The sequence below is a fragment of the Buteo buteo genome, chromosome 17, assembly GCF_964188355.1.
Source record: "Buteo buteo chromosome 17, bButBut1.hap1.1, whole genome shotgun sequence".
Classification (NCBI taxonomy): Eukaryota; Metazoa; Chordata; class Aves; order Accipitriformes; family Accipitridae; genus Buteo; species Buteo buteo.
In genome coordinates this window covers 3,932,601-3,958,808 of record NC_134187.1, presented here as the reverse complement: position 1 = coordinate 3,958,808, position 26,208 = coordinate 3,932,601, and the positions used below count along the sequence as shown (strand labels likewise).

The 26,208-nt window shown below is 49.8% G+C and overlaps 2 protein-coding genes across 2 annotated transcripts; one reads left to right on the top strand and one right to left on the bottom strand.

Annotated features, from left to right (window-relative positions):
• Positions 1–13,815: 13,815 nt before the first annotated feature.
• Positions 13,816–16,544, top strand: LOC142041187 (antimicrobial peptide THP1-like). Its single transcript, XM_075049843.1, has 3 exons — positions 13,816–13,880; positions 14,632–14,758; positions 16,496–16,544. The coding sequence occupies exons 1-3, from the start codon at positions 13,823–13,825 to the stop codon at positions 16,542–16,544; spliced, it is 234 nt and encodes a 77-aa protein (XP_074905944.1). The 5' UTR covers positions 13,816–13,822.
• A 1,710-nt stretch (positions 16,545–18,254) lies between these two features.
• LOC142041160 (antimicrobial peptide THP2-like) lies at positions 18,255–21,370 on the bottom strand. Its single transcript, XM_075049817.1, is given in 4 exon segments — positions 18,255–18,485; positions 19,199–19,323; positions 19,997–20,075; positions 21,300–21,370. Coding segments are annotated over 3 exon segments (348 nt in total). The 5' UTR covers positions 20,055–20,075; positions 21,300–21,370; the 3' UTR covers positions 18,255–18,320.
• Positions 21,371–26,208: the final 4,838 nt, after the last annotated feature.

Sequence of the window (26,208 nt, the reverse complement as noted above, 5' to 3'; positions counted from 1 at the left end):
GCCCTCTCAGCAAGGGCATCCCTGCACCCCCCATCCAGGGTCAGGGTTGGGGGGGGTTGCTATGAACCTCTTAACTTCAGTGGGTGCCTGCTGGTTGGCCATCGGGTCCCAAGGCAGGTCAGAAGTCCCCACGGGGCTATTTCACAGGACATGCCATGCTGGTGGCCTTGGGTCCATCCCCAGCTGTGGGACTTGGGTGCATCACATCAGGAGGATACTGTGAGGTCCAGCAGTAGCCGCGGCGGGGCGCCTGGAAGTCATCCTGTCCCTGAGGAAACAGGAACCGGTGGCCGGACCAGGGGACCACTCAGGAGCTTGGGATTAAGTTGGGGGTCAGCGCTGTGGGGAGGGCTCAAGACCTGGGGCTGGGCTGGGGGGTTCAGTTAGGAGCCCAAGACCAGGCTGCGGGTCAGCGTCGTGAGCGAGCCTTGGGGCAGACCAACGATGCTCAGCTCGGCCGGGCCACGGGGGCAGCCCCTGCACTGCCGTGGGGCAGTCCCTATGGGGGCTGGCAGGGCAGGGGTCATTCCATTGCCCCCAGGCAGGGAGCAGGGCAGTCCGTGTGGGGCTGGGAGCAGCCTCAGCCTGGGGCATCGGGTACCGTTGTGGGCACGGGCCAAAGGCAGGCTGGGATGTCAGCCGTGGGTCAAGGATCAGGTCTGGATCAGCAGGGGGCTAAGCTGCAGCTCTGGGGAGGGTCCAGCACAAGATCTCTAGCTCAAAGCAGCTCCACTGGGCAGGGGTTGGCCCCAGCCATGGCCTCCCTTGCAGTGTGGGCTAGAAGCCCTCTCCACACCATAACCAGTGGCCCTTGGCTGGCCCTGGACTGGTCCCGAGCCTGGTACCAAACCTCCAGTAGTGAGGATGCTCCCAGGACCTTTACACCTGCAAAGGTACCACCACGGACACCCAATCCTCCTTCTATGGATTGCTGCTGGGGGAAATCCCCATCATGCATCTCTCTGATAGATGGCACCAGACCCCTGGTCTCTGATGTATCCAACCTCAAGAGCCTTCGTCCCTCCAGGATCCGACTCCCAGAGCTTTGGTCTCTCCGGGCACTGGACCAGCGCGCTTGGTGCTCTCTCCCATACCCAGTACTCTGGCTTGAAGTGTGCTAGAGGAGCACACAACCATGCAGACACACCATAGACAGATTGTTCATATAAAAATTAGTTAGAAATAAAGTTTACTGGGAATATAGGACAGATTATGGTGATCAGATGTAGGGCATGGCCAGAGAAGCATATTGACCAGGAGCCTGCTTACATGATCCTGGCCCCTTTCATCCCTTGCTGCTCTTTGTTTTTCATGGCCTGTTCTTCCATGACCCACCTTGATCTTTACCTTTCTGAAGCATGACATAATTCCTATATAACCACAAAGTCTCTTGATCAGGTTCACACCTCCAACACCTAATAAGTCCTATTCAGCTTCATTCAGCAGAATCCCTTAGTCTGCATAGCTCTACACAGAGACTTTCTTCTATTGAATCACATTTGTGGGTTTTGTACTAGGAACAACAATATCAGGAGCTGTATTACAACAATACCAGGAGTTGTAATTCGACTAAGTGAGTGAATTCAGACAGAATTGGGTGAGCTGTCATCTCACACAAACACTTTTCCTCTGTTTACTGTCTGTTTATCTGAGTAGCCATCAGAAAGGTAGCCTTATGTTTGTCACTTCTTGGCATTTCTAATGCAAATCACCTTGACAGGGGTGAAACTGTTCTTGTAATGTTAAAAGGAAAGAAAAGTAAAATATTTCGCACGATCATGCATGTCACACACTACCTGCTTGCTAAGTAAACTGAGAGGAAAGGAAGAGACAAATATTTTATCCTTTTATGGGACTGGTTGCTACTGGTGTCCATACCAACCAGTCTGCTTTGTCCATCCCAGGCAGTTCATGCTGAGCCACCGCAGCCCTTGTGCCTGCTGTGATGCATGAGGATAACGGTGAAAACCACAACAGCCCCCAGGAGGCAACAGCCCCCTCAGAGAGGGAGAAGGTGCAACCCCACCACCCCGTGCAGATGGGGCACTTGCTGGTTGGCCAAGGGGGGATGTGTCGGCAGGACTAAGCACATGTCCCACCCACCAGCAATGGTATAAACCCAGGGTGTTTTGGCTCAAACAGTGCTCCTCGGACCCAAGGGCACCTGGACGCAAGTGGTTCCTGTTGGGTTTGCTGCTGCCTGAAGACCAAGACCTTCCTCAGGTAGGTAACTGCGGGGTCTCTTTCTGCACAGCTGCCCATTCAGCTTCTCTGTTTGAGTGCCATCACCCTAGGGTCATCTAAACGTCATCTGCTTTGGCTGGAGACAGCCCCTCTGTAGTTTGAGATACCACAGTGCCCAGGCTGCTGCACCGCCTGGGATCCTCTGTGTCCTTAGTGCCTCGGTGTCCCCCTCTGCAGCCCCGTGAAGACCCGGGAGAGGCGTCAGCCATGAAGATCCTGTACCTGCTCTTCCCCTTCTTCCTCCTCCTGATCCAGAGTGCTGCAGGTAAGAGGGGAGATGGGCTGAGGGGTCAACCCCCATCAGATCCTGTACTTGCTCTTCCCAAGAGCCAGCACGGCTCTTCCCCAGCCTCACGCTGGTCCTGCCCAGTGTCTGCTCTTGCGCGCACCCGCTTTAGTCTGAGAGAGTCCTCCGAGGTGAGATGCGTTGCTGCTGAAGATGCAGCTGTGTTGAGGTTGAAGACGAGCCCATATACTGCCCTGAAATGCAGGGGCAATGTCAGCCTTTCTGCAACAACACACTGCTCTCCCAGAATATCACCTTGAATGTTTTGTATGTATCACTCCACATAGAAACAGGACACTCATCCCAATGCAGACGACGAGGGGGACACTGCAGTTCTGTGGGGTGCCGCTACCCTTTAAGAGCTGTTGGAATATGTTCGGGCTCTCGTATATGCTGCAAAAGGTAAGATCTAGATTCCTGGCTGAGGAAAGGCTTTCCTCCTTTGTCCACAGAAATATCCGCTAAAAATTTCTTTTTAGCCAATGCCTGGTAAATACTTTCCTGCATTCATGGTTTGTGGGAAAGGCCCAAGAAGGAAGGCAAAGGCCCTTGTGGCTTTGGACCTGCCTGCTGTGGGGCTGAAGGAGCCCAAGGTCAGCCAGCACCTCCCCACTCCCCTTCAGTCCCATGGGACTTACTCAGGCTTTGCAGAGGGCTCTCCCGCGCTAGCAAAGAGCGAAGCATTCACTGTCCTTGGGCGGCATCAAGGACTTGATCCTGGTTTTGCTACATCTGCATAGACTTGGAGTCAGGGCTGCCAGCGCGAATAGAACACGGGTCCAAACTGTCTGCAATAAGGACTAAACTTCAGCTCCGCTGAGCCTGATCCTCTTGCACGTAGACTTGCTTCTCACCACAGGGGAGACGGGAGAGAGTGGGAGGAAGGGTAAAGCAAGTCACAACTGATGGGCTTGTCTGCTTTCTTCGTACAGGACGCGGCATTGAGACCCTGGACTCTGTAAGCAGGACGTGCCCCTCGCTTCTGGCTCCTGGAACCCTCTCCCGTTGTCCTCTCCCCTCGCTTCTGGCTCCTGGAACCCTCTCCCGTTGTCCTGTCCCCTCCCTGCCGGCTCCTGGAACCCTCTCCCGTTGTCCTGTCCCCTCCCTGCCTCTGCCGTCCCCAGGTGGTGTGACAGCAGGAGTGGAAGCGCTGCTGCTGCTGGGTGCCCGGGTGCTGGTGGGCTGGAGACGTCCCACCGTGGAGCCGGTGTCGCCTGGGCAGAGGCTGCTTTTCCTGGCTTGAATAAAGACAAGCAGTTTGGCATTGCAGCGGGTGGGCCGCGTGGCCGTTTCCTTGGGACGCGGGGTGCGCTGCGCCTGCTCTCTCCGGGGGGTGGTCGGTTGGGGGATGCCGGGGGTCACCACCGCGGCTCTCCCTGGGGATGCTCTTGTGTGGCAGCGGCGTGGGGATGCCGAGCCTGGCCGTCGCTGCTGGGGCAGGGTGTTTGCTGTGGGTGTGATGAAGCTGCTCCGCGGATGCTTGCTCCTGGGAAGCGGGAGCCCTGTCCTGGTGCTGCCGGCCACGGGCGTCCCTCGTCCCCGGCAGCCCCATCTCCCTCTTCTTCAGTGGGGCTGAGCATTGCAGAGCAGTCGCCTCTCAGCTCCCTCCTTGCTGCCAGCTTCACAGCACCAACCCCTCTACCAGCCCCACAGCCCCTGTCCCTGCCACGTCCCTCCTGGAGGGGCCTGATCCCGCAGTCAGCCCCCAGGGAGACCTTTACAGGCCTTGGAGGGAAGTAGGTCTCCCATGGTGGGTCTCCAGCTCCTCCTCAAGGTGACACCTGCAGTGGGTGCCAGGGACCACAACCTGGAAATGTCCAGAAGTGTAGTGCAGCAGGGAGAAAAGAAGGCAGGCTGTCTTCTCCCCTCTGCCTGCCGCAAATAAATTGGGATTACAAAACAACTGTTCTCCGTCAACAGCCAGTGGCCTCAACCTTTCTGCAAGTGCAGACCTCTGCCTTGTATAGTTAAATACACGTGTGTCCGTGCACACGTGAGTATGTCAGCAGCTAGTGACCCTGAATCCTTTCTATTCTTCTTATAATGCTCTAAGGTGAGCAGTTTTATAATACTCCTGATTTGCTTGCACCTCCCATGCTAGCTGGTTATGTTGCCAGATTGGAGGAGACAGGGTGGGAAAAGCCTTACTGGCTTTTTGGAGACGGGTCGCTCCTGTCTGCACCAGGAGAAGTCCAGGCAGTTGGCGCCAAGCTCACGTGCCCGCTGTGCAGCGGGGTGTCACAAGACGTGTTGCAGGAGGATAACGGTGAAAACTGCAACAGCCCCCAGGAGGTACCTCAGCCTCTGCCGTTGCCTCAGAGAGGGAGAAGGTGCAACCCCACCACCCCGTGCAGATGGGGCACTTGCTGGTTGGCCAAGGGGAGATGTGTCGGCAGGAATGAGCGCAAGTCCCACCCACCAGCAATGGTATAAACCCAGGGTGTTTTGGCTCAAACAGTGCTCCTCGGACCCAAGGGCACCTGGACGCAAGCGGTTCCTGTTGGGTTTGCTGCTGCCTGAAGACCAAGACCTTCCTCAGGTAGGTAACTGCGGGGTCTCTTTCTGCACAGCTGCCCATTCAGCTTCTCTGTTCAGCTCCCGAAACCTTCTAAACAACAGACTGTTGGAAGTATGCATGTGTATAACGAGGCCATCTGAGCTTTCTGAGCAAAAGCACTAATTGTCTGTATAAGGCAGTGATTATCAGAGTCCAGAGTATGCTGAAAGTGAAACTGCATTTCCTGACTACAGCTGGGACTGGAAATGCGTCTTGAGGTTTGAGGAAGGTCCCTGGGACCTCATGCTCTGGGGACATGGGGACTGTCCTGGACAAAGTAGGCAGATGCTATTCATGCAGCAGTATAGGGATTTGCTGTCCTTTCAGGCTTCCCTTAACTTGGAAGGTTGCTTTGTACTGACCGTACTGGTCACCAGGGGCCTCCCTCACCAAGTGCTGGCCGTCTCCAGGTACATGCGTTTCCCTCAACTCTAGAACCTGGTTCCATTCTTGACCCCGGTTTGACTACTGGCCTTGCATTGAGTGTTGGCAGGAGCACCTCCTGACGTGCAAACCTTCTCTGCTTTGGCCCTTGGGTAGGGAGAGGTAGAAGTGTGAGCCCAAATGCACTAGCAGTGTGTCTGGTCTGGCAACTCCATTTGGGAGCCCGTCTTGCCTCACCCTTGGCTGTGTCTCTCCAGAAACCTATTTAGTTCTCCTTGAGAGATAAGTGCTGGATGCATAAGGCCTGAGGGAGAACAGCTTCCAAGGGAAAACATTCGCTTGCTTTTTCCACGTGGCTTTGAATGTTGTTTTGCTTCAAAGTGCAATAGTCAGGCATTATTTCTCCCATGTGTCCTTTAAGAAAATACAAAGTGAAAAGTGAGAAATAAGAGGATGGAAAAACATCAGCTGAATTGCCCAGCAGACCAATACTCCCCAGCTGCTCCCAGGATACCCAAAAGGACCATATCTGACAGACAGCCTCGGGAACAGGCCACAGAAGACATCATCTTCTGTTGCTTGAGATAGCCCCCCTGCAATCTGGAATATTACTGTGTGCTGTCATCTCCAGGAGTTTTGGTGTTTCCCCTCTGCAGCCCCGTGAAGCCTCAGGACAGGCATCAGCCATGCGGATCCAGTACCTGCTCTTCCCCTTCTTCCTCCTGTTGGTCCAGAGTGCTGCAGGTGAGAGGGGAAGAGGGGTGATGGGGTGAGGTGTGAACCCCCGCCGGTGGGGTCCTCCATGTCCTGGGAAGTGACCACCTTTATCAGAGACTAGAAGGGGAATGGTTCTGAGGTTGTCGTAGAGCTCCTACGTGAAACGCCGTGCGATGGCATACCTTTGGGTGCGTTTACAGCTGTTGCCATTTGCACTGGCTGTGGAAGAATCCAGCCCAAAGAAAAGGCTTGGCTGCGTCCGTGGGTGAGGGTGGGATTCACCTCTGGGCTCCAAGCCCTGTTGTCTGCTGCCGCTCCGGGGGCGGGGGTGTCTCTGGATGAGCTACTATTGAAGTCACTGTGGGCGCAGCCTACGCAGACCATCCCAGTTGTCCAAAATGTGGACACTTTGGGGCAGAGTTGTCTGACCACGGTATGTAGCACAGTTTGGGGACTCTTCGACATGTCTGGCTCTTAGACTTCCAAGCCATCCCAGTACTGTCTGACCTAGCTGAGATGTTCTGGTGGAGGCGAACAATTTAGAGGGTGGCTGGAGGCCATGGCACAGCCTTCTGCACACCAACGGCCAGAGACGGCCAGACACCAGGTCTTTAGCTTAGACCTTTCCAGGCTACACTGTTGTCCAGTAGCATTGAACCTGAGTGTCCCAAAGCACTATTGTGCTGAGCCATGACCCCGGCGAGGGCTGGGCAAGGGCTTTCCATCAGAGGTCACTCAAAGGGGGTGGGGGGGCGCAGCCAGGACAGGGATGTGGGATGTGAGGAACGCCCCGCTTGCCAGCTCTGCTGGTCCAGGCGGTGATAGACATGCAGCTGGGCTGGACATGGAGCTGGGAAGGCAGCATGGTTCTTCCTCAACCTCACGCTGGTCTTTCTCAGTGTCTGCTCTTGTGTGCACCCACATTGATGTGAAAGAGTCCTAGGTGAGACACATTGCTTTTGAAGACACAGCTATGGTGAGGTTGAAGGTGAGCCCATATATTGGCCTGAAATGCATGGGAAGCGTCATCCTTTCTGCAAGCACACACTGCTCTCCCAGTTTATAATTTTAACTGTTTCTCTGTGCATGATCTTCCACAGCAGCAGGAAGTGAAAAAAAATGCAGTCGACAAAAGGGACTCTGTTTATTTGGGAGCTGCCCTTTCGGCTATAAATTTGTGGGATTTTGTTCAACATTCTGGCACTGCTGCAAAAGGTAAGTTCTGGAAACGGTTTACTCCTACTGATATAGTTATTGTCTTTCAAGCCAGCTCCTCGTTCACAGCTTCATGCATTCATGCTCAGAGGCACAAACCAGGGAAAGACGGGAAAAGCCTTTGTGGGTTTGACCTGCCTGCTGTGGGGCTGAAGGAGCCCACGGTCAGCCAGTGCCTCCCCACTCTCCTTCAGCCCCACAGGGCTTGCCCATTGTCAATATGGAAAGCTCAGACGTGTTGTCCAAGTGAGAAGGATGTCCCTTGTAGAGTGTTAGGCACAGGATCCCCCTCCTGATGTCCCTGAAGAGCCTTGGAGCCAAGGCTGCCACCACTAAGGAGAGCACAGCTCCAAGCCAACTGAAATGACAGGAGATTACCTCTGTGAGGTTGAGTCTCAACTCCCTGCACTTGCTTGTCATCGCAGGGGAGACGGGAGACAGCGGGAGGAGGGGAAAAGTAAAAGTCACAACTGATGGGCTTGTCTGCTTTCTTCGTACAGTGTCTGGGGTTGAGACGCTGAGCTATATAAGCAGGACGTGCCCCTCGCTTCAGGCTCCTGGAACCATCTCCCGTTGTCCTGTCCCCTCCCTGCCGGCTCCTGGAACCCTCTCCCGTTGTCCTCTCCCCTCCCTGCCTCTGCCGTCCCCAGGTGGTGTGACAGCAGGAGTGGAAGCGCTGCTGCTGCTGGGTGCCCGGGTGCTGGTGGGCTGGAGACGTCCCACCGTGGAGCCGGTGTCGCCCGGGCAGAGGCTGCTTTTCCTGGCTTGAATAAAGACGAGCAGTTTGGCATTGCAGCGGGTGGGCCGTGTGGCCGTTTCCTTGGGACGCGGGGTGCGCTGCGCCTGCTCTCTCCGGGGGGTGGTCGGTTGGGGGATGCCGGGGGTCACCACCGCGGCTCTCCCTGGGGATGCTCTTGTGTGGCAGTGGCGTGGGGATGCCGAGCCTGGCCGTCCCTGCTGGGGCAGGGTGTTTGCTGTGGGTGTGATGAAGCTGCTCCGCGGATGCTCCCTCCTGGGAAGCGGGAGCCCTGTCCTGGTGCTGCCGGCCACGGGCGTCCCTCGTCCCCGGCATCTCCGGCCTCCTGTGCAGGACTGTGCCGGGTGGTGTGTCTGTCCCTTCGGTGGGCATGGCCAGGGCTGCCCACCCGACCTGTCTTGAAGGCCCTGCTGCTCCTCCTTGTCCTGCTCCATAATAACGCAGCCCTCGCTGTGAGCGGCGTGGGAACTGTGCTGCTCCACTCCCCGTCCCACCAGGCAGGAGGAGGAGGGGGCCAGGCAGCTCCTGCTCCAAGTGACCTGTGAAACGGGTCCCATTGACTATGGCCTGGAAATGTCCACATCTGTCGTCCCGCAGGGAGTGAGCAGAGCGTCTTCTCCTCTCTGAAAGCAATCTGGGAGGACAATGCTCTGCTCCATCGAAGGCAGCGTCCCCTACCTGCCTGCAAAAGCAAACCTCATGCTTTAGGTTCCCTGAGGGGTTCGGTACGTGTGTGCGTCCATGCCCGTGTGCGTAGGGGAGCAACTAGTGATCCTGGCTGTTTCGGTGAGGGCCTTCCCTTCCAAGAAGGCAAAGCCTTCACTGCCATGGCTTTCCTGAGCTGAGGAGTTTGGTGAGGGGCGTTCAGATCGTCCCTGCCTGCTGTGGCCTTTCCTCCGGGTGCGCTCACCTCGCCCTCTGTCGAGCCTGCAGCAGTCACCACCAGCACCCTTCAGCTCTGCAGCGCGAAGCTGTTCCACTGCCCCAGGGGCTCCTTGGCCCAGAACGTCTTCAACCGGCCTGATGGTGTTGTGGACGCTCACCTCATGGCTTTCAGAGTGCGGACAGGGAGGAGAGAAAGGGAAAGAGGAAGAAGAAGAGGGAGACTGTCTCTTATCTCGAATAGATTCCCTTCTCTGTTCTCCGCCATGTGTAGGACGACTGACACGGAGGGAGTGAGCTGAGAGATGGGCATGTTTCTGTGCGTTCATCAGCTCTTACATTGCTGTATTCCTGCAGCAGTTAGTACGTTACTTCCAAAGTACCCAGAAAAACCTCCTGAAGTAAAATGAGAGGTAAAGCTTGCTCTCGCAAGTCACACGCTAGCTGATTATTTATATCATCAATGAAATGAGAGGACACAAAGAAGGAAACCTTTTCCTCGTTGCTACTGTTCCCTGCGCCAACCGGCCTGCTTTGTCCGTCCCAGGCAGTTGGCGCCAAGCTCACGTGCCCGCTGTGCAGCGGGGTGTCACAAGACGTGTTGCAGGAGGATAACGGTGAAAACTGCAACAGCCCCCAGGAGGTACCTCAGCCTCTGCCGTTGCCTCAGAGAGGGAGAAGGTGCAACCCCACCACCCCGTGCAGATGGGGGACTTGCTGGTTGGCCAAGGGGAGATGTGTCGGCAGGACTAAGCGCATGTCCCACCCACCAGCAATGGTATAAACCCAGGGTGTTTTGGCTCAAACAGTGCTCCTCGGACCCAAGGGCACCTGGACGCAAGCGGTTCCTGTTGGGTTTGCTGCTGCCTGAAGACCAAGACCTTCCTCAGGTAGGTAACTGCGGGGTCTCTTTCTGCACAGCTGCCCGTTCAGCTTCTCTGTTCGAGTGCCATCGCCCTAGGGTCATCTAAACGTCATCTGCTTTGGCTGGAGACAGCCCCTCTGTAGTTTGAGATACCACAGTGCCCAGGCTGCTGCACCGCCTGGGATCCTCTGTGTCCTTAGTGCCTCGGTGTCCCCCTCTGCAGCCCCGTGAAGACCCGGGAGAGGCGTCAGCCATGAAGATCCTGTACCTGCTCTTCCCCTTCTTCCTCCTCCTGATCCAGAGTGCTGCAGGTAAGAGGGGAGATGGGCTGAGGGGTCAACCCCCATCAGATCCTGTACTTGCTCTTCCCAAGAGCCAGCACGGCTCTTCCCCAGCCTCACGCTGGTCCTGCCCAGTGCCTGCTCTTGCGCGCACCCGCTTTAGTCTGAGAGAGTCCTCCGAGGTGAGATGCGTTGCTGCTGAAGACGCAGCTGTGTTGAGGTTGAAGACGAGCCCATATACTGCCCTGAAATGCAGGGGCAATGTCAGCCTTTCTGCAACAACACACTGCTCTCCCAGAATATCACCTTGATTGTTTTGCATGTATCACTCCACATGGAAACAGGAGACTCATCCCAATGCACACGACGAGGGGGACGCTGCACTCTTAGGTGCCGCTACCCTTCAACACCTATTGGAAGATGTTCGGTCTCTCGTATATGCTGCAAAAGGTAAGATCTAGATTCCTGGCTGAGGAAAGGCTTTCCTCCTTTGTCCACAGAAATATCCGCTAAAAATTTCTTTTTAGCCAATGCCTGGTAAATACTTTCCTGCATTCATGGTTTGTGGGAAAGGCCCAAGAAGGAAGGCAAAGGCCCTTGTGGCTTTGGACCTGCCTGCTGTGGGGCTGAAGGAGCCCAAGGTCAGCCAGCACCTCCCCACTCCCCTTCAGTCCCATGGGACTTACTCAGGCTTTGCAGAGGGCTCTCCCGCGCTAGCAAAGAGCGAAGCGTTCACTGTCCTTGGGCGGCATCAAGGACTTGATCCTGGTTTTGCAACATCTGGATAGACTTGGAGTCAGGGCTGCCAGCGCTAACAGAACACGGGTCCAAACTGTCTGCAATAAGGACTAAACTTCAGCTCCGCTGAGCCTGATCCTCTTGCATGTAGACTTGCTTCTCACCACAGGGGAGATGGGAGAGAGTGGGAGGAAGGGTAAAGTAAGTCACAACTGATGGGCTTGTCTGCTTTCTTCGTACAGGACGCGGCATTGAGACCCTGGACTCTATAAGCAGGACGTGCCCCTCGCTTCTGGCTCCTGGAACCCTCTCCCGTTGTCCTGTCCCCTCCCTGCCGGCTCCTGGAACCCTCTCCCGTTGTCCTGTCCCCTCCCTGCCTCTGCCGTCCCCAGGTGGTGTGACAGCAGGAGTGGAAGCGCTGCTGCTGCTGGGTGCCCGGGTGCTGGTGGGCTGGAGACGTCCCACCGTGGAGCCGGTGTCGCCCGGGCAGAGGCTGCTTTTCCTGGCTTGAATAAAGATGAGCAGTTTGGCATTGCAGCGGGTGGGCCGCGTGGCCGTTTCCTTGGGACGCGGGGTGCGCTGCGCCTGCTCTCTCCGGGGGGTGGTCGGTTGGGGGATGCCGGGGGTCACCACCGCAGCTCTCCCTGGGGATGCTCTTGTGTGGCAGCGGCGTGGGGATGCCGAGCCTGGCCGTCGCTGCTGGGGCAGGGTGTTTGCTGTGGGTGTGATGAAGCTGCTCCGCGGATGCTCCCTCCTGGGAAGCGGGAGCCCTGTCCTGGTGCTGCCGGCCACGGGCGTCCCTCGTCCCCGGCAGCCCCATCTCCCTCTTCTTCAGTGGGGCTGAGCATTGCAGAGCAGTCCCCTCTCAGCTCCCTCCTTGCTGCCAGCTTCACAGCACCAACCCCTCTACCAGCCCCACAGCCTCTGTCCCTGCCACGTCCCTCCTGGAGGGGCCTGATCCCGCAGTCAGCCCCCAGGGAGACCTTTACAGGCCTTGGAGGGAAGTAGGTCTCCCATGGTGGGTCTCCAGCTCCTCCTCAAGGTGACACCTGCAGTGGCTGCCAGGGACCACAACCTGGAAATGTCCAGAAGTGTAGTGCAGCAGGGAGAAAAGAAGGCAGGCTGTCTTCTCCCCTCTGCCTGCCGCAAATAAACTGGGATTACAAAACAACCGTTCTCCGTCAACAGCCAGTGGCCTCAACCTTTCTGCAAGTGCAGACCTCTGCCTTGTATAGTTAAATACACGTGTGTCCGTGCACACGTGAGTATGTCGGCAGCTAGTGACCCTGATCCTTTCTATTCTTCTTATAATGCTCTAAGGTGAGCAGTTTTATAATACTCCTCATCTGCTTGCACCTCCCACGCTAGCTGGTTATGTTGCCAGATTGGAGGAGACAGGGTGGGAAAAGCCTTATTGGCTTTTTGGAGACGGGTCGCTCCTGTCTGCACCAGGAGAAGTCCAGGCAGTTGGCGCCAAGCTCACGTGCCCGCTGTGCAGCGGGGTGTCACAAGACGTGTTGCAGGAGGATAACGGTGAAAACTGCAACAGCCCCCAGGAGGTACCTCAGCCTCTGCCGTTGCCTCAGAGAGGGAGAAGGTGCAACCCCACCACCCCGTGCAGATGGGGCACTTGCTGGTTGGCCAAGGGGGGATGTGTCGGCAGGACTGAGCGCAAGTCCCACCCACCAGCAATGGTATAAACCCAGGGTGTTTTGGCTCAAACAGTGCTCCTCGGACCCAAGGGCACCTGGACGCAAGTGGTTCCTGTTGGGTTTGTTACTGCCTGAAGACCAAGACCTTCCCTTGTCAGGCAAGTAACTATGGGGTCTCTTTCAGGTTGGCCACCCATTCAGTCTCTCTCTTCAAGTCCCATCGTAGAGGAACTGTCTAAATGACAAACTGTTGGATGTATCTGTTCACATAATAATGTCATCTGAGCATTCTAGGGAAAAAAGTAAATTGACAATACGAATTCCTCCCCACTAGAGCTTGGAACCTGCTGAAGCTGGATCCAGGGTTTCCCCAGCGCAGGAGAGATTGGAAAGTTTCTGTGGTGTTTGAAGAGGGACACCAGGACCTTGTAGTCTGGGGAAATGGGAACTCTATAACTTAAAGGGATGAACCACTTTACATGCAGCAGTACAGAGAATTTCCATTCTTTCATCCTTCAGTTAACTTGAAAAGTTGTGTTTTCCTGACATTTTTGGTCACTGAGACACTTCTGTCCCCTCTTTCTCCTAACTGGTGAGCTGCTGCACAGAATCATTTCATGACTGTAGCTTTACTATTGCTTTTGCATTCAGCATTGGCACAAGCATCTCCGAAGCATGCAAACCTTCTCTACTGTGGCCTTTGGTAAAGAGATGCAGAAGCAAGAGAGCAGAGGCACTAGGCATAATTCATATGATGAGCATGCTTGAAAGCATACCTAGTCTATATCTTTGATAATGTCTCCCTAGAAACATTTAAGTCTGTTTTAGAGACAAGTGTGCCCTGCGTAAGGCCCAAGGTACTTCCAAAGGTAAGTTTACTGACTGTATTCTCTAAATAGCACCAGCTGCTTTTTTACTTCAAACAGCATAAATCACCAGACATAAGATCTACAGTCTGTGCTTAGGAGAAAGCATACGGAAGATAACTGAAAAATATGTGTTTAGGTACTGCCTTGCCTGAAACTTCCTGAACTATTCGTTAGGCTACTCACGAAATTGCATGGGTAGCTGTTGTTCTTGTGAATAGGTTACAGACAACACCATCTTCTTTTGTTCAGGATAACACCTCTGCAGTTTGGTATACCACTGTGCCCAGGCTTCTGCACTGCCTGGGATGTCCCATGCCCTTGCTGCCTTGGTGTCCTCCTCTGCAGCCCCATGAAGACCTGGGCCAGGCATCAGCCATGAAGATCCTGTACCTGCTCTTCCCCTTCTTCCTCCTGTTGGTCCAGAGTGCTGCAGGTGAGAGGGGAAGAGGGGTGATGAGTGAGGTGTGAACCCCCATCTGTGGGGTCTTCCATGTCCCAGGAAGCAACCATAATTTTTTAGAGCTACTCAAAGGAAGGAATGGTTTTGTGGCTTTGCTCCAGCATGAAAAGTCATGCAATGGGATATACCAAAGGATGCTCTCACAATTCTCCTTCGTTTGAGAGTAGAGGGGCTGGTGTGGAGAAAGCCATCCAAGAATAAGAGTTTGGTTCCTTCTGTGGGTTAGGGAGGGATTGAGCTCTGGGCTCTGGCCTGGGCATTTAGCTGTTCCTCTGCAGGGTGTCTCCAGATGAATTCCCATTGCAATCAGCCTATGCAGCCTACACTGCTCACCTAAAAAATGAATGGGGAAGTCTCTTGTCTAATCACAGATATTTAGCACTTTCCGAGGGCCCCTAGATGTGTGTGATTCTGAGATATCAAAGCCCTCTACCCCAGGCTGGATGAGTTAGCCAAGGCTTTATGGAAGAGCTGCTCCTTCTGCAGGGACAGTGGGAGGATGGAAAATATTCCTTTGTACCACAAACAGGCAGGGATACCTGTGCCTCAGGGCTTTAGCTGATAGTACTTTGAGGTAGTTCACTTGCTATTGAAGGTGCAATTATGGTCTTTTTAATACTGTGCCCACAAAATGAGTTGAAATCCTAGTGGAGTGCCAGCCCTTCTTGCAATTACAGAATATTCTCCCAAATTATCTTTTCCTTTCAATTGTTTCTCTGTACAGGTGTATCTCTGACTCCAAGAAATGAAAGTCAATGTAAGCAAGAAGGGGGATTCTGTAGTTTTTTGACATGCTATCACCCTAATCACATCTTTGGAAGGTGTTCAGCCTTTATGGTTTGCTGCAAAAGGTAAGTTCTAAAGTGAAACGTTCAGGAACTGGCCCTCTGCTTTTTTGGCTGAAATAGATCTTTTGTTCTCTTTACAACCACACTGCTGGATAACACCCTCCTGCACTCATGTTGAAAGGCAGAAGCCAGGGAGAGAGGGTTAAAGTCCCTTGGTAAAGCTGCTTGAACCTGCCCTGTGTGGGGCTGAAGAAGCCCAAATTCAGCCAGCATCTTCCCAGTCCCCCTCAGCCCCATGAGACCAGGTTGGGGGCTTTCATGAAGACTTTCCCATGCTGTTGGAAAGTGAATTTTGATCTTTGTGTACTGTGGGGCACAGGACCATCTCCTTGAGGTTTCTGAAGACCCTTGGGTTCAAGGTTGCAACCACTAAGGAAAGTACAGGTCCAACTCATCTGCAATAAGGACTGGAGTTTATCTGAGGTGAGGTTGTCCAGTAATTCCTTACAGATCCTTCTAATAGGAGAAGTGGCAGAGAGAAGGAGGAAGAGAGAAAAGGAACATAAGAAATAAATATTGGTCACCACATATTGTGCTTTGTTTATGCAGAAAACAGTGATGAATCCCTGGACTTTCCAAGCAGGACATGCCCCTCGCTTCTGGCTCCTGGGACCATCTCCCGTTGTCCTCTCCGCTCCCTGCCTCTGCCATCCCCAGGTGGTGTGACAGCAGGAGTGGAAGCGCTGCTGCTGCTGGGTGCTCATGGGCTGGAGACATCCCATCATGGGCCTGGTGTTGTCTGGGCAGAGGCTTCTTTTCCCAGCTTCAATAAAAACATAGTTTCACAGAATCACGGAATCACAGACTGGTTGAGGCTGGAAGGGACCTCTGGAGGTCATCTGGTCCAGTCCCCTGCTCAAGCAGGGCCACTGGCAGCTGGTTGCCCAGGACCATGTCCAGATGGCTTTTGAAGATCTCCAAGGACGGAGACTCCACAATTTCCCTGGGTGACCTGTGCCAGTGCTCAGTCACCTTCGGAGTAAAAAAGTGTTTCCTGATGTTCAGAGGGAACCTCCTGCATTTCAGTGCATGCCCATGGCCTCTGGTCCTGGCACTGGGCACCACTGAAAAGAGCCTGGCTCCGTCCTCTTTGCACCCTCCCGTCAGGTTTTTATACACATTAGTAAGATCCCCCCTCTGAGTCTTTTCTTCTCCAGGCAAAACAGTCCCAGCTCTCCCAGCCTTTCCTCATAGGAGAGATGCTCCAGTTCCTTCATCATCTTGGGGGCCCTTCGTTGGACTCTCTCCAGTATGTCCATGTCTCTTTTGGACTGGGGAGCCCAGAACTGGACACACTACTCCAAGTTTGGCCTCACCAGTGCTGAGTAGAGGGGAAGGATCACCTTCCTCATCCTGCTGGCAATACTCGGTCTAATGCAGCCCAGGATACCTTCAGGATAGCCTTCTTTGCCTCAAGGGCCCATTGCTGGCTTATGTTCAACCTGGTGTCCACCAGGATGCCTAGGTCCTTTCCTGCAAAGCTGCTTTTCAGCATATATATATATATATATATATGTCCCCAGTACATATTGGTGCGTGGGGTTGTTCCTCCCCAGGTGCAGGACATTGCACTTCTCCATGTTGAACTTCATGAAGTTCCTGTCAACCCATTTCCCCAGCCTGTCGAGGTCTCTCTGGGTAGCAACACAGCCCCCAGGTGTATCAGCCACTCCTTCTAGTTTGGTGTCATCTGCAACCTTGCTGAGGGTAACCTGTATCTTAAAATTTCCCAATTTCCAGGGAAGAAACAGGATGCCTCATCCTCTTTTCCTGTCTGGAGACCATATGAGACTGGCCCTGCTGCTCTCTGCTATCAGGCACTAAACCTCGGCCCTTCTACAAACCAACACACAAAGCTGTGCTGCAGGTGAACACGTGTGTTTGTCTGTGCGCAGGTCTGCGTGTGACCAAAATACTTGTCAGGTAGCGGTGAGGCCAGGCTGTTCCACCAAGGAAGTCTGGCTTCACAGCAATGAGGCAGCTCCAGATTTAAACCAGGTAGGCAGGTCAGCAAGGTCTACAGCCAGGATCAAATCTGGTAAATAGCTCAAGCAAGCGCCAGGGAAAAGAAATTAAGCTGAAACGCAGCTCTCAAGTGGTGTTTGGGACAGTCCTGCTTATCACAACTCTTTCTCACGCAGCACTGTTACTCAAGGCCATGTAACATCTCCATGTGAATCCTGGCTTTGAAAACAGACAGCTAAACCTCTGACAGGCGTGGGGTGAGCACAGGACATTCCCTGTATGTCTCCTGAGAGATGACCCCTGGACTCGGGGGTCCCATGGCCTGAGGCTTTCCCTAGGAGGGATGTTCAGCTTTGTCAAGATGGGAAGTAACCATATCTCTGTGCTGTACTTCTATATGATATGTATGAGCCTGCTTTTTGAGTAAGGCAGAAAATGAAAACCTCTTCTGAGCCTTCTGCTCCATAACTCCACCACTGGTAGAGTTTTGCTGCCAAGCGATGTCCCTGAAGACAAAGTTGCAAACGCTTTTTTTAATATGGTGTGTTCTGGAAAAATAAAGAGTCAGCATAGAGCCAGCAAGTGAGAGCTGGATTAAGTTACCCAATGAAACATGATGGAAGCAAATGTCAACAAACAGAAGCCTAGCGTCTCTGCCAAGTGCTGCATACCCAGCTGGCAAGTTGGCGATGGCTGAAGGTGGCCTCCTTGGAAAGAGAAGTCCAGAACAACCAGAGTAACTTCTTATGAACTTACATGTTCATGGACATACACACGTATTTACCCACAGGTGGATCATAAGCATGGAAGCATTTTGTAGAAAGGGTGAGGTCAGCCCTTCGGCAGAGAGCAACCAGTCTAGCCTCAGGTTGCCTGCAGATGGGTGGAGAGGAGAAGACACCCTGCTCACTCCCTGCAGGACTACCCATCTGATCCATGGGACCCCTTCGAGATGTCACCTTGATGTTCTCCATCTATTATCTTTTATGCATCCTCTCAGAGGGACAGGTGGGAAAAAAAAGCAAAACTTATATCTATTGCTGTGAAATTACAGGGCAACTAACTTCTGGAGAGAAAAGAACTGGCATAAACCATTGCATTATTTTAAAAAAAGAAAATAGGCCTACATCTTTCTTGGGATGCTCACGGGCATCTTCCAGAAGCCAGAACATTGAGTCTCACATAACAACATATGACACATAATTTTAATGGAGGGTGGGTGTCTGGGTGTTAAGCTATTTCTATTTCTCTTTCCCCAAGAAAAGATTTCTACATAGTAAGAAAAAAAGGATTTGGGCATTTGAACACATTCCTGCAAAGGGAAGCTGAGTTCTTCCAGCCACCCTGTCTCTTGGTACTGGAATATAAGGTCTTCAGTCCATGTCTGTCCAGCCCTGGACAGCTCTATGTTACAGAAAAACTCAAATTAAGGAGCTGTTGGCACTGTAAATTGTTGCCCTCTGGGATTTGCGTGTCAAAACCCAGGTAGGTTCATGGCCCTCAGTCCATGCAACAGACACCCGTGTTTCAGTGATGTGAATGCTAAACAACAGTTTATTCAAAAGGGGGAAAAGCAATGCAGAACACATTTGGATTTACTCTACATCATAAAGCTTTTTGGATTAAAAATGAAAGGCGCATGAGACTTTGTAGCAGGATCCGGTGGTTTTAGCAATAAAGGGATTCAAAGCAAATTCCTAGGCTTAGAAGAAATTTTCATCACTCTTGAATGCACAATCCATGAATTTTTTATACATCCCATGGCCTGCACAAAGAGAAAAAAAAAAGATTCAGATTCTCTTTCCACTTGTATTCCCCCCCTACTTACTCTTAGTCCATGCATATTTTCCTCCTGGCTATAAATACTTTCCAAAATACCTAATGTCATGTGTATTCATGCTGGGACAGCCCTGTGCACTCATACCTGTGAGTAAGAAGACTGTTTTCTTATTGCCTCAGGAAAAGCAGGGAATTAAATGGACACCCCTTGATATGGGGGTGAATGCATTCATTCCTGAGTGAAAACAGAAGGCTACCTTTCATATGATCATTTCTTTTTACAACACCGTTGCACTTTTTGCAGGCAGTTGCTGGCACTCAGAGATCTGTGTTCACCCTGCAGCGTAGCTGAATTCCCCTCTGTTCCTTATACAGCACGGCAGCCCAGTTCTGTAAATACCAAACCCTGATATTTTGCTCTGGCGCAGGAGCTGTAAAGGGGTCAAACAGGGGTGGGACAGCACAAGGCTGGCATCTCCAACTGTACTTTATCCTGCTTGCTGGGGCAGATCATGGTGCACATCTCAGGAGAAAGAGCACCGTGGAGCTCAACCTACTTCAAAACTTGACTGTCCCCATGGCATAATAGATTTTTTCCTTATATCCAATCTGATCATTCAATAGCACCTTAGGTTTAAGGACACAGGCAAAATAGATTTGTCTGCTCATACTGCAGATAAGCCTTGGTGAATGTCAAACTCACCATTTGCAGCAGTGGCGGAACCCAAAGCAACTTCCAACTTTAACTAGATGGATGGGACATCTTCCAAAGTGACAGCTTCCTCTTTTACAAAATAACATGTCGCGCCTGGGTGAAGACAAACCTGCAACAATAACAAAGTATTTCCTTCCTTCTTGTTCTGCAGGGCAAGGCAATGCAAGTGGTAATGCCAGCGGGGTTTCCCATTCACTGAGCTTCCTTCACCACCAACTTGCCTTAAGGACCGTCGCCCAGATTTGGCCACGTTGAAAGGCCATGTAAGAGGTGAGATTACGAAGCAGGTCTCCACCTTGCAGAGGTGGGATCCTTAGCTCACAGTGCATCTAAATGGATGGCCTTAAATCCAGGTGGAGAATGATACAGACCTCGTGACTCATTATCCATTACCTTAGGGAAAAGGGTCACAGGTCCAGAGGCTTTAATACTGGCTCCTATCTGAAAACAGTTCACCAGGCTTTATTTTCATCTGCATAGGCACTGCCGAGTGTGCTGTTATCCAAAGATCATGGCCACCACAGGCACCGTCTCAGGTGTCTAGCACCAGAGCGTTTAGCACAATCTTTTTAGAAAGGCACCAGAAGTGAGAAATCACTTTTCTTCAGTAGCCATCATTTCTCCACCTTTGAAAGAGTTTTCATAGGGGAGCACAGGCACTTAGCTATTTGATTAACTCCCACTCGGTTTCTAGCAATTTTAACCAGTAGTGGTTAAGATGTGCTGGGAAGTTTACTTCAGGTGCACAGAAATCCCCTTCTAGTATCTCTTTTCCATCCTACCTGGAGAAACCTGGAGTGCCAAGAAGACGAGAGAAAAGAGCAGGTAAAGGATCTTCATGACTACGGATTTGCTGTGTCACTGTAGGGAAAAGGACCAAGAAAGATACATGACAGACAGTCCCTGGGATCTACAGTCTTCTGAACTGTACAAATACTGTATTAACCAAAATGGCATTTATATTGCCTTTTTCTTCAAACTTTCAAAAATAACCAGTAAGACCTATATGACAGCATGCCTGCTGTGTGAGCATTTCTGGGAAAAAGTAAATATATATGGGGCAACATGCTTTCAGGGTATGCAATCATTAAGTTATTTCAATAGCTCCATTGCTTGGTTTTCTTTCACAAATAGTCCTTAGCCAAAATGCAATCATGACTTTATTTGTAGTTAAATGTTTTATCTAATAAATAAACAATACTAAGCAAAATGAGGTGATTGTACAGTCAAACTTAGAAACTTCAGGAAAAAATGTTCGTTTTGCAATGTTAAGATTTATCAAGAAATAACAGCTAAAATCAACTTGCTCAAAATCTTCAGTCTTAGCCTACAGGCAGCAGTTCTAGAATGGAAGTGTACAACCAAATCAGTTCCCATTTGACAAAAAGGATTTGAAAAACAAACATGTAATGCCTTAATTGAAAGAGTTAATAATTGAACTAATATCAGCAAAATAGGATAAGATAGCCTAGAAGGGGGCTTATGGGTAAAGAAGAGGTAGTTAATGTCATATATCTTGGCATTAGAAAATCTTCTGATCTGTCACAAATTATGTTCTCTTAAGCAAGGAAGGGAAAGGAGATTGTGCCAAAATGTCCTATTTCTGCAAAGAGAATGGTAGATGGTGGCCCAAACCAGCTCTGAAATTAGTATTAGAAGTTTACACAAATTTCTATATGTTTGAAAATATCAGGAAAAAACAAGTAAGCAAAGTTAACAATTCTGAAAATGAAATAAAGTTCTTAAAATAGAGACATAGATAAAAAATTTATACTGGTTTCCATTGTAGAGACCACCAGTTTCGCTGGACCACAGAGGTCTCTAAAGTAATCTGACCCAGAGATATTTTTTTTTTCCTAGGAGTTAGTAAGCAGTATTTTTATAAAAATATTCTAGCTATTAGCACACATTTGACTACTTATTCAACCTGTGCAATTTCTGGAAAACTTAGACTAACCTTTTTTAGTAACCTACAAATTTAGGTTAATAATGCAGAGGTTTGGGTTTTTGGTTTGGGGGTGGGTTTTTTGAGGAAAAGACAACAGCAGACATGGAAAGAAAGACTGAAAAGAACTGAGAAGTTACCGGGTATCAGGTGAGCCCAGCCGCCAAACAAGACCTGCTCTTGGTCCCTTTCCTCCAGAGGGCTTTGGCTGTGGGGCTGATAACTTCTTTTATAACGTGTTTCCTAAGGGGAGTGACAACTGCTTTCTCTTCTCAGCCAGTACACTTTGAGCCAATCAAAAAAATTACCCATTTTTTGGGGTGACTTCTAATCCAACCAGAATCAGGATGCTTTTCATTTCCCAGTGAAAAAGCAGGGTTTCTCTCTGAACCAATTGAAACTTTTCTTTTGGAAAATCCCAGGTTATTCATGCAATATCTCTTGTGACACTCCAGTTTGTGTAAGATACGTTAAGCCACTGTGGTATGTGTCAAACATCTTGGGACATACGTTGAACTGTTCCTGCTTAGGAGCAACATAATCCATTGCAATACAAGACATCAGTATGCTTCTCTGCACTGCCAGTTAGTTCATCTTCTGTTCCATAAATACAGAATGTAAGAACACGGAATGGACACATGAAATTAAGCCAAATGTCCATTGGCTTAGTGATCAGTGGCCACTAAGTATGCCTAAGTAAAGAGCATAAAATGCACTGAAAAAGGGTGAGTGCATCGTGGTTATGTCTCTGTACACCCTTCCAGCTGATGGAAAATACATTAGTTTAGGGAAATCCAGTACCAGAGTCTGTCTCTGGACCCTCAGGCTACAGAACTCCTGACTGAGCATTTTTCCATGACTCTGGCTGATCTTCTTGTACTTCTGGCCTCCACAGGACTTTCAGCTGATAATTCCACAAACATATTATGCCTTAGGTGAGCATTCATTTTTTGCTTCTCTGCTCTCAGTCTGCCAGCTGATCATCTCTGCTTTTTCTGTCATGGCAAGTAGTAAATAAATATTCCATTTTCACCTCTCTACATCACTACTGATGCTGTGGTCTTTTCTTACCCTGTCCCTTGTCTGTCTATTTTCCCACAATGAAAAGAGGGATTCTATCAACCACATCTATCAGATAAGTCTTCAGATGGATCCGGCTATTTCAGTGGATCATTCCTGTTGTACATTTATCTTATTTATTACACCCTTTTGGGAATGAGCTGGCTAGAATTGCATGTAATGTCCAAAAAACATCTTGGATAGTGCCTGATCATATTTATTCTTTAGTTTTCAGGTCCTTTTTTACCCTCAATTCCTAACATTTGCCTTGCCTTTTTGTCCACAAGTGAATACTGACATTTCTAGAGCAGTACCCACAGTGACGTTTACAATTTTATTAGTGCAGTTTTGAAGCAACCCGCTGATGGTCCTCTGTGACTTCATGCTGGTTCAGTTTGCAGAGGGGTTTTCACGTGTGCAAGCTAGATTACGTAGGAGGAAAGTGAATCAGAAGTACCAGAGGTATTCTGAAGGTACTCCAATACCTAGTGGGACATGAACCAATGTGTGGGCTACACCACATCAAGATCCTGTAGAGCGTACATAACATTTTTTTCTTTTGGAAACCCAGAGATTTTGGACTGGGGGATGAGCAATTTGAGGAGAGGCTGAAGGACCCATCTTTGTTCAGCTTGGAGAAAACATGGCTAAGGGTCATCTATCATCTAATTGCTGTTCCCAACTACCTAATGGTAGCTATAGAGAAGATGGAGCCACACTCTTCTCAGAGGTGCACAGTGGAAGGGTGAGAGGTAACAGACACAAATTACCATGAGAGAAATTCCAATTAGATATAAGGAAAATACCCCTCTCGCAATGAGGGTCGTCAAACACTGGAATGGGGGCCCAGAAAATGTCTAGAATCTCAATCCCCATGTAGATATTCAAGCTCAACTGGAAAAAGCTCTAAGCAACCTGGTCTATCTTTGAAACTGGCTCTGTCTGGAGAGATGAATGGACCAGATGATGTCCAAACACTTACTACAACTCACATTGTTTTGTGGTTTATTCAATAGCAAAATCCAAGTCAAACTGAATTCTTAAATCAATATAATGAAGATCTGAGGAGCCTCAGCAAAATCTCTGAGGTCTAGTGATCCTTTCCTATCTACTGATCTTCCATTGCACCAAGTCATTTGCTGACTTACCTAATGACTAACCAAAGACACTGTTACTAAATATTTTTTCAGATCATATTTTACTTTGGACCTCACTTCAGTCAACAAACATTGTTCATGCAATATTTTAGTATGACACCTGAAGTATATCACAATCAGTTATGATACATTTGCTATTTTGAACAATTAGTGTTCCTAATTGACCAAGATCTCTGCAAATAACACCATGTATTACAGATCATTTAGTATCAAAACTAAACTGAAACATTTTAATTGCTTATTGATTCCTTAGTTTAATTACTAGTGATGTGATTTTTTCAATACTTTGACATTAATTTCTTAAGTATACAGAAATGTACACATGTGCATACATGTACGGATACACATAGATATATATGCATGTGAAAACATGCCTACAAATTATTTCCCTTAAATGCATACCCTGATAATTGAGATAGCTTTTTATTTTCTACATATTTTTATAAGTAAACTGCAAAATGATAGTTGACTTTCTGGTGTGGCTATGAACTTCTGGCCATAAAGCAGAAAATGCATGGAATAAAATTGCAAAAGTTACAGTTACTTCACAACTTGCCAAGAGTTTGTGGTTAGCTTGCCTACTGACTGTTACTGTTACTCAACCTGATTCCTCAAGGAAACAAAGATGCATCGTTAATTTTTAACATGTCCAAGGTCCCATGTGCAAGTAGTGTCAAGGACTTGGCTTTAACACTGAGTGTTCTTGACACTGTTAATTATAAATTCTACACAGTCACTTCCATCATTACCATCAAAATACTTCTGCCTTGATGAGGGGAAGGGAGAAGCAGAGGAGGGATGGAGCACCTTTGGTTGTCCAAAGCTGATAGTGGTGAGGCAGACCTTATCAAGATTTTGGTTTATGGCTCTTAGGGTGGATAACCTTTCCATCTGCACCTGCAGCTCCTGTTCTTATGAGCAGGAGACAGCCAGCCAGTTCTGTCCATCAGGCGGGACTTGTCAGTGTTTTGTCCTTCACAATCTCAGCAATTTTCTCCAGTGCCTTTTGCTGGTAGACCTGACTTACACCAGGATCACAGTAGCACCAACTACACCTTCCTTCACCCAGGGTACGTGGGTAGGAAAGTGCATGGGATTCAGCCCAGCTAAGCTGGGCAGCACCTCACAATCCTTTGGCTCTTGACATTAGGTAAGTAATCCTCTCTACACAAAACACCATCTACTTTCTCCCTATTTTCAGTGAAGAGGGAAAGGGATTCTTCATGGAGAGTTTCCTTCTGCTTAAATAACGTGTTTCTTTTGTTTTCCTATTTCATCAAAGTTCAGAAGTTGATCCAGTTATGTTTCTCTCCATCTGCACAGCAAGTCTCCGCTCCAACTTCTTCAAGTTGGAGTTCACCAATGATGCCACACTCCCCCGCCCCATTTGAGGTCCAGATCACCCAGTCCTCTTTGTAGGAGGAGAAATATTATGATGGGGTCAGCATTTTATGTAATAATGTGTTGCTTAGAGCCCTGGCACAAGAACTGATAGAGGGACCCTGAAGCGCTGCTCTGCCTGATGCAGGTGGGATACACTATTAAGGGAAGTGTCTTCACAGTGAGGCTGCAGAGTGTCTTGAGGAGAAATGGCTTTCACCCTTTCCAAATCAAGATGTTTGGGTAATTGTGCCAACACCAATTCCCAGAGGGGAAGGAGGATCTTACCTCCATCTTAGGAGTCTGTATCTAGCACAGCAGGTGAGACAATTAGGAGGGAAAAGGAGAATCTCAAACTCTGCTTCTAACAGTTTTCTGGTGAAAAAAAGCAGCAAGTGTTAGGGAGGTCTTTCAGTAGTGTCACCCCTGTTTGAAATGCTGCTACACAAAATACCTGTGTGCTGTTCCATCCCTCGCCTCCAGAGGACGGTTTGTTCATGGCAATGAAGGTTCCAGGCTTCTGGAAGTCATCGTCTGCAGGCACAGCCAGAACATCGGGACCAACAAAAGGCTGAGCCCTAGCAGCTTGCCCAAAAAGCGGGTGGTTTAGTGTGCTCCAAGGAGGAGCTAGGTTGAACAACAGTGATGGCTGGTGGCCTAGCTAACCACAGACTGCTCCTTAGGCGTATGGCCACATCGTCCCTTAGCCTCCTTCACGTGCACTGAACCGAATTCTAGCCATACGGCATAACCGATGCCCATGAGATCAAGGTATTTTGATGCCACTGTGGAGTGTATAGTATAGCAATTCAGACTCCTCTAGATTAGCTGCAAAAGCTGTTAGCAGCAGTTGCGGTGCCAAAGTAAATCCACCTAAAGGAGGACAAACAGCATTCAGCTGTTGTTCTATAGTCCCAAGTGAATTTGCAAGAGATGTACTACATTACAGTTAACAGATAAAGTTTTGACCCAAATATAGATCATCTGAATCAATAATGAAGGGATACACAGTCATAAACTTCAAACAGTACACAAAAAATATTTAATCAAGCTCAAGACTTCAATGATTATGTAGTTATCTTGAGTAACCAGGGAGAAATGATGAGATTAACATCTGTATGAACAAATCTGCCCTCCAACTTATTTTTGATTTGACAGCTAATTGAAGTTATCAGGCTACCAGTGCAGAGTCCAGCCTCTTGGTGTAAGGAGCACACTGTGGCTGGCAGGCATGCAGTGTGTGTTCAAAGCTCCTTGGCACAGGCCAGGTAGCCTAAAGTTTCTAAAAACCAAAGAATCTCTGTGAATTGAATCATATTTTCTAGAGACAAATGGCAGGAGTGATCTTAACCAACGTTTAGATGTCCTAAAGGCAAGCACCGAAGTCTGAGCTATTTTCACTGCTCTTCCTTTATAGTTAATGGAGACAAATTGTTCTAAAGATTTTTAACCA

What these genes read in the sequence shown, in the direction of transcription:
- LOC142041187 (XM_075049843.1), top strand. Translation starts at nt 13,823, where the DNA reads ATGAAGATCCTGTACCTGCTCTTCCCCTTCTTCCTCCTGTTGGTCCAG. An exon ending in GTTGGTCCAGAGTGCTGCAG is followed by an intron (nt 13,881 to 14,631) that starts GTGAGAGGGGAA and finishes TTCTCTGTACAG; the next exon opens with GTGTATCTCTGACTCCAAGA. An exon ending in TTTATGGTTTGCTGCAAAAG is followed by an intron (nt 14,759 to 16,495) that starts GTAAGTTCTAAA and finishes CCCAATTTCCAG; the next exon opens with GGAAGAAACAGGATGCCTCA.